This window comes from Hyposmocoma kahamanoa, unplaced genomic scaffold (genome assembly GCF_003589595.1).
Source record: "Hyposmocoma kahamanoa isolate Upper Pololo Valley unplaced genomic scaffold, ASM358959v1 78, whole genome shotgun sequence".
Classification (NCBI taxonomy): Eukaryota; Metazoa; Arthropoda; class Insecta; order Lepidoptera; family Cosmopterigidae; genus Hyposmocoma; species Hyposmocoma kahamanoa.
The window spans coordinates 14856572-14864807 of record NW_020653945.1 but is presented as its reverse complement, the minus strand read 5'-3'; the positions used below and the strand labels follow the sequence as shown (position 1 = coordinate 14864807).

Here is an 8236-nt window from a genome sequence, read left to right as displayed (position 1 = left end):
TTAAACTTTATTCAGATCCTCATCCCGCTTCACTTCGTACTTGACAAGTTTCGCATATTTCTTCAATAACTTTCTCCAATAACACTTAACGTCTTTATCAGTCAAATTATCCCAAATGTGTTGAAAACCCCTCTCAGCTATATCCTTGGCTATTGAATCATTTTCTTTAAAGTACTCAATGTACATTCTCAGTTCATCCTCTTTCGCTTTTGGGTCTATCGGTATATAATGTACCCAAGGCTTCATAGAAGGGTAAAAAAATTCCAACCATTCATCTCCAACGTGAAATACTAAAGACTTGCATAGGAAAAGATGTTTGAAGCGAAAACTAGCAGCAACTCCTCTATAGTTGAATAAATATTTGTATTTGCAGTGATCTTCGAATGATATTTCTGGTGCTGCAGGAGAATATAATGTGTCCTGCAACATGTTTTAGATACGAGTAAGTATTTGAAAGAAGAAAAATACGAAATAACAATAAGTGATTAGGCATCTGCTGCATGAAATGAGACCACTATCGCAGGTATTAAATGCTGCAAGTCGACGGGTCCACGCGACAAAAACCCAGCGCAATATTCCTTGTGTTTTTCCTTAATTTTAAATGGTTCAAAACTTACTGCATCAGATTTCCAAGCTTGATTTTTAGTATACTGAGCATCAACAAGGTCTGGGTGTGAGCGCGATAACAACACTAAAGCGTCTCTCTCTTCGCTTGTTCTGGATCCACGGAAAAACGCTTTTCCTTCTTTCTCATCCCATGGCCATCTAAAATAACAAGATCATACCTAGTTTTTCTATATTCTAGGGTATATATAATTTAATTTTTTTTTTCTTTTAACTGTTGATCGTATAAAAAGCGCAAAAGCAAAAGTGAGACCGACATTTTTATTACCACAATGTATAACAACTCAAATTATAAAGTATTATTTAAAAAAAACACACTTGAGGAAGGGAACATGAAAATAATTTGTTGCAAGCAAATTTATCTAATTGAATAATCATTGTCACATAGTTCAAATTTTTTGGATTATCATACTTTATAATTATGTATTCATTGTATCAATTAGCAATAAATCAAGAGGAGTGCTAATCTCCATACAACAGATCGTAGCTCTGAATAAGGTCAAAATTCCGTTTTATACCTAGATGGCGCTGATCAATAGCCTGGAAGTGGTTTATATTATGTAATTGGCCGTGGATGTCAATTAATTCCTCTTTAATATAAAAAGTCATATCGAGTTCTTAGGTTTTCGCGATTGTTACACATAGGAAATGAAACTATTTTTCCGGATTTAAATCGCGTATATTTGTTTTTTCAAACAAATATACGCGATTTGTTTGAAAAAACAAATATAGTTTCAAGTCAGTTTCTTTTCCTTGTAAATATTATTCAAAATATTGATCATGAACTAAAATTATTTCCTGAACTTTGACAAATAGTAGATGTATCAATAGATGGTATTGTGTGTTACAAACGTACAAACTTGCATCGCGATTAACAAGTCCTCTGAGTTATTGGTCCATTATTGTATTTATATTGAGCTGTAAATACTATTAATTAGTGTATATTTCTTGAACTACACATACACTATCACAATTTACAATAAAATTATGATCAAAGTATTAAATCTAAAGTTACCAGCCAAATGAAAGAATCATCATATAGAAGTCTTCTTTTTACTTATACAAGCAATAATATGCACATCTTACAATAAAAGAAGGATGGCGACATCCCGTGTATTTTGTGACCCAGTGTTTTTGACGATGTGCATTAAGGAGACCTATCAATACTTGTGATTCATTATCAAAGCATCAAAAAAGCTGATTGAGTACAGCCTGTAGAAGCTGGGATAATAAAGTTGATATAGGTTGTGTTTATAACATTGTCCTGTATTTCGCTTCAGATGATTGTTCGTAGTAACAAAAAACAACAAGTTTTCAATTTGTTCCAAAAAATAATAAAGAACTTGCCGAATATTCCCAAAGCTGCCAAACTCTGCATTTAATATAACTTATCATATTCTGCAGCAATGAAAATGAATAAAAATTAAATCTTCACAAATGGCAGAAATCTGCCTCAATTGGTCACACTGTTCCCAATATCCATTGGCAAGAGGTCTCTTGTCAAAACGTTCCTTTGTAACTTTCATTATCTTTCATTTAAATATTGTCCTAATATTTTTGCAAGATTGTGTTTTATTTATTGTTTTATGTCCTTACTTTTTTATTTGTTATTTCATTAGGTATTTAAAAGCTTTAATGTTTTATGTGTGTGAAATAACCAACACTTCAGGTACGTAAACAATCAATCATGCTTAAAATGAAACATACGTACAAGAATGATACCTAATCTATGGTCGAACTGAATCAATTGCGTTGTGTTCTTGCATCTTTTCCAAAATACAATGTTTTACAATTTCTTAATTCCCGACTTCTAAAAATACTTATACAAAAATATATTAATTAAGCATTGACTAGACATAAACTAAAACGCAAAATTATACTAGCAAAGTCCACGAACGGCTCTTCGTCATTATTGGGGCAGCTTTCGACATGCTTCTTTCTAATTACATGCAATGTAGAATCTCATGGACCTATAGGTACTCACTTCTCAGCAGCAGTTGTAATGGATATTCTATGTTTATCCCATCTTCCTATGCCTGTGGGATATAAAGAGATTGCTGGCCCGCCTTCCCAAAAACTCCAAGCTGGATACATAATGTCATAATAGTCTTTGGTCTGAAAATTACAAATGAAAATTTTTCCTTACGAGAATTAATCACATAATTAGTATTATTGTTAGCTGCTCAATTATTATTATATCCAATTAGATTTTGTTTGAGTTCATATTCCATACAGTTAATAAAGTAACAAAAGCACAATACTATTTCCATTTACATTTATTGAATTGGTCATTATGGAATGCAAATCGCAAATCTCACAATGAAAAAGTTATCAATCAACCTTGCTAAATGAGAATACTGGAGCTCTCTGGTGTCCCCATTTGCGATTGATTTGAGGCCAATCTCTAGTGTTTATAACAAATTCCATATTAGGCAAGTTTGGTGCTAGAGCATTCAAATAGTGTTCTACCCCAGCACATCTTGATGGGAAGTGGCAGTCTTTATCACGATACAGTTTTTGATCTATTATCTGAAATAAGAAATAAGGAATGTATGGCACATAAACACACCTTGTAACAAATCGTGTCGGGCGTAGATGCGTATCTGACTGACAAATATATTTTTCATCTCGAAATATATAAAAATATAATAGCCTGCTTAAAGTAGTTTCCATCAATTTCTACCAAAAAAAAAAACCGTCTACAGATATTACGGATTTATAAGTAAAGACAAAATTTCAGTATTTTTTATGTATTTGTTGACACAATATTCTATTTTTTACTACTTAACTTTCGAGTTATAGTTATAATATAACAGTCTAAATTACACCGATATGACTAATTTTATGATTAATTTAATTGGAATCCTATACAAGTTGCCATATAAACTATTATTATAACTTAAAAAGAAATTTTCAGTTGTTTCATTGAAAATTTGCATGTATAAATACAAATTTATATATATATTATATATTAAAGCTACAAGTTCTTACTCACTGACAGAAATAGAACGCATACTTCCGGATATGGTGGAAAAAAGATATTTATACTGTTGTACGCGGATAATTCTTGGAATAAGTTGTGGAATATCGAGTAATTTTTTTTTTTTAATAGATAATAACATTCCTTATAACTTTTATTCTTGTGTAATTTCTTTAAAAGTTGATAGTTACGGAGATAAAAAATTATGATTTTTTTTGTGTGGAGAAATATACATTTTATTTCTTATCTCGAAATGTACGATAGTGTAATGCACGAGGGTTACTTACAGTATAGTTCCAATAATTTTCTATGTAGAAAAAATAATCCGTCTGCATGTACGCGGCTTTTGATGTACTTTTTTAAAATACATGAGCTTCAACTAAATAAAAATAAATTTTAGTGTAATTTAAAGAGTGTTATAACAATAACACGAAAGTTAAGTAGACACTAGTATATTGTGTTAAAAAATAAATAACAAATGTAAAATTTTGACACATTTTTACTCGTAAAGCCGCAAATACCTACAGATGGATTATTATTTTCTTGATAGTGAATGAATGGACCTATATTGCAAATAAACCACACACATTACATTTTCCTACATTTCGAGATAAAAAATAAAATGTTTATTTCTCCAAACAAAAAAAAAAAATATTTTTCTCTGAAACAATCAACTTTTCAAGAAATTATAAAAGTTATCAGGATTGTTATTATTTATCATATGAAAAAAATAAGCTCTGTATTTCTAAAATTGTTTCCATGATTAAATAATAATTGATAATTCTTGGACATAGGAATAACTTGTGGAGTATCGAGAAATTATACAAGTATAAAAGTTGTTACGAATGTTATTATCCATCCTATAAAAAAAAAATAGCTTAATACTCCGCAAGTTATTCCTATGTCCAAGAATGATCAATTTGGGCCCACTGTGCGCCATTCAGTTCAGTTCGATCAGGCGCTCCGACACGCACGCTTCTTTGTTGTGTATGCTAGTGGAAATGGCGACGCCAGAAATTGACATTTCTAAGATAAAACTTAGTGACTTTATATTATAAGATGTTTTGTTTAAAACATTAATTTATACACAATACAGAAGCGAGCGCGTGCGTACGATCGGAGCGCCTGCTGGAACTGCCAAAAATTTGATAAAATAGAGAAAAATTAAATGCTTTATTTTATTTTTTCCTATGAAAAAGTATTTGTACAACAGCTTTTGCAAAACCAAAGACCTTTACACAAATTCGTTTCATGGTCGCTCTCACGCCGCCGCCACCGACATTTTTTCGCCGCCGGTTGGTCTATATCGGTCTAGATCGGCGCTCATATCTAATATTATATTTGTTCTTTCAAATTGATGTTTCACAGGTCCCATGGTCACGGCTGACCGAGACGCTGACTAGAACGCTAAAAATCACACAATTATGTTAAGAGACATTAAGTCCTATCGTCATTATTTCACCTTAAAATTGATTTTAAATGCCCAATTAAATTAAAAAATTTTAAAGTCTCATACTCTTTAAAATGCTCTGTAATAAAAATTATTTTTTGGCACTAAAGGTTCTTTACCTCTCACCTACAAAATTAATGTTTACTATGAAAAAATTAAAGTTGTAGAAATTGAAATAACAAAGTAAAAATGTTAAAACCTTCTCCTATAAAATTAGGTCTAGTGTAGATACATACTCATTACAAATGCTATACATGTGGCTTCTCTGTCATTTCTAGATAACACACAAGACACATTTCTTTATAGAAACAATGTAAAATAAATCTCTGCATAATCCCTATTACAGACTAGCGCTCAACATAGGACACTACGCAAGTTGCTATATAGCAAATAATGGCGCACCTTCCCACTTGTCCTTCTTCTTCTTTTAAATTTTATGGCTCCATCGAAATGATCAATGATATCTGTGTGAGATCTTAAAAACTGCTCCATCAGCCCTTTGACCACTCCTGCTTCAGATAACAGCATAAAACAAATATAGAAGCCATACGAGGCATATTTCATAAACATGCATACACACCTGATACTTGACACCTTTAGAGCGAGCATGTTCGAAAAGTTCTTTAGTGATTCCATCTTTATACGTAGCCAAGTCCCTGTCAATGACTGCCTTATGGCAGCTACAGTTTGCTTTCTTACATGGAATGTAGTATTCAAGAGCTAAATTAATTTCTTTACTAATTTTTGACGTCAACTCATTGATTTCTGTAATAAGTAGGTAACATAAAAATAATGTGAGTCCACACAAATTATCTTGTGCTAAGCTTTTAATAGTAAGCGGATAGCCAATATAATTTAGTAACCAAGAATGAAGTCGCATACAATTCAATTCTAGGACTACAAAGCTTTGTATAGTTTTAGTAGTTACGATCACTTACTTACCTTTACTGTATTTATTATGTTTCTCTGAGCATTGTTCTTCATTTGAACGAGATATTTCACTATTACTCGCAGATAAAGAAAACAATATGCAAAATATCAATGTAAAAAAACTAGTACCGTTCATAATATATGCTTTAGTATATTTATCGTTTACGAGATAGTTTGGAGTAGATTTCAAAAAAGTCGAGGAAGTTTATAGTTTCATTTCCTAACTTAATTTTTCTCAAAAGCGTACACGCTGCTACACATACAGCTACAGTATGGCTACAGTCAACAAATCCAATCATATTTTTTTTTAAATTTATTAAGGCTTTGGCAAAGGCTTAATAATTATGTTTCTGTGAATATGGCCGCCCCAAAGAGGATAGGCAATTTAAGGCGGCGTGGTTGGATTGACTCGGGATTCCTTAAAACAGGCCGATACGGGTATTCTAGTTCGAGATTCGTATAATTTCGCGTTTTAATCTTCGATTAAGGCACAATAGCGCTATCCTATTCCACTTTAAACTGGATTTCACAAAATAATTGAAAGTCAAAATAAAAATGACACTTTTCCCTCCAAAAGGTCCAGAGCGAATCCCAATCCAATCATATTAACTGGAAATAACCTTAAACTCCAATAAGTTCATGTTTTTTTACTAAATGGCATAGCATAGCATCGTTACCACCACAAAGCCACCACATGGTAACTGACATTTTTTTGTTGGCTACCCACAAAGATAATTTCTATCTAGTCTTCATCGAGTATATAGTCCTAGTGTTGGGTCACTAAATTTCCATTTTGAAAAATTGTATTTTTCAGAAAATTTTTCGGATACTTTCTTAGAGGATGGAAAAATTGGTTTCCATAGTCTAAGGATACTTTTCCTTTATTTCCACATTTGACGTTGACACCTGTCAAAATTTTAAGTTACTGAACGAAAACGATGAAGCCAACAAGAGATGGTGGTGGTCATAGGTTTAGTATATAGGTACCTAAATCTATGGTGGGTGGTATGGTTGTCGTAGGTTTTTTCGCTGTGGTGAAATAATTATAAATCTCGTTTTTCTTTTAAGTGGCTTTTATTTAAACGAGTTTATTTTATAATTCACGCTATAAAACTTCAAAAGATATTTCAAAACGTAAAACATAATATGAGCATTTGAAATTATTTTTCCAATTTTTTGGGAATTTTTCGGAAAATTACCCAACAGTATTTATAACCATCCGCAACCACGGTGTGCATGAAGCTTAAAGCATGGTACGATTAGTGTAAACAATAATTAACACTTCCAGTAATTTTCAGACTGTTCTTAATCAATAACAGATGTCGGTATGAAAGAATTCCACTGTGATTCCCAGTCGTCTTCTCTGTACTGAGATATCAAAAAATTTTACTGTAAAAAATAATCAAAAACAATTTATGTGAATTTTTACTTTATTTATGAAAAATATATATATATACTTTTAAAAATGAGAAACTTTCTCAGACAATTTTTTTTTTAATATAGACAGCCGTTAGTTTTTATAAATGGGATTTAATTTTTTAAATCTACAGTCTTGTACAATCACTTGGCGACTTCGCAATTTTTCCGACCGTTTTAAAACCAAGATAATTTATTCATGACAATTTTGTAAAGTATACAATATTTCAATAACACAAAGCGAAACATATTGTGCCCAAGACTTGTTTTCTTGTTACCATTTTTTTTTCAAGTTCTATTAACATTTATAAAAGCAAACCTTAATCACAAGGCACAAAAGGGGTTTCTTAAAATTAACTGATGCTGCATTCACCACTGGGGAAAATAAAAAATATATTTTTATATCAAGTGTATGAAGTGAAACATACAGTTTACATTACAAAAAGAAAATGTAGATTACACTACAGAAGCATGAAATTACACTTAAATACAATTCTAAGCGAGTAAGATTCAACTGTGATTTTGCTAACGTTTGTGAAAATCACAATTTAATATTAAATAGAATACAATGGGAATGACACTGGTAAGGTGTATACAAAAGGAATAAAAGTCAAATTATACATATATTAGCTAAACCTTGGAAAACTGTGCGGCCTTTCAACCCACCTTAGTGACGTCTAAAGAATAAGTCAGTTCGGGAAAATAAACACAATATTCCAAGCCTCAGGTTTCGATCATTACATACTTTTAAATTCGCATCCTTACACTACGCCTACTTTTATTTGTGTTTACTTTCAAATGTGTGTACTTAATATTTGTACAATGTAAATTGTATA

At 31.5% G+C, this 8236-nt stretch overlaps 2 protein-coding genes across 2 annotated transcripts in view; both read right to left on the bottom strand.

The window, feature by feature from the left end:
• Nucleotides 1–6182, bottom strand: LOC113233146 (O-glucosyltransferase rumi homolog). The gene is made up of 6 exons (XM_026468154.1): nucleotides 5997–6182; nucleotides 5635–5819; nucleotides 2965–3153; nucleotides 2609–2739; nucleotides 618–765; nucleotides 1–420 (listed from the first exon to the last, which is right to left on the bottom strand). The coding sequence occupies exons 1-6, from the start codon at nucleotides 6118–6120 to the stop codon at nucleotides 1–3; spliced, it is 1197 nt and encodes a 398-aa protein (XP_026323939.1). The 5' UTR covers nucleotides 6121–6182.
• Nucleotides 6183–7528: 1346 nt separating this feature from the next.
• The window catches only part of LOC113233080 (isocitrate dehydrogenase [NADP], mitochondrial-like), a 20784-nt gene continuing 20076 nt past the window's right edge, over nucleotides 7529–8236 (bottom strand). Inside the window, exon 7 of the mRNA XM_026468060.1 lies at nucleotides 7529–8092. Coding sequence (XP_026323845.1) covers nucleotides 8068–8092 — 25 coding nt within the window. The 3' untranslated portion in view covers nucleotides 7529–8067. The remainder of the gene's footprint in view (nucleotides 8093–8236) is intronic.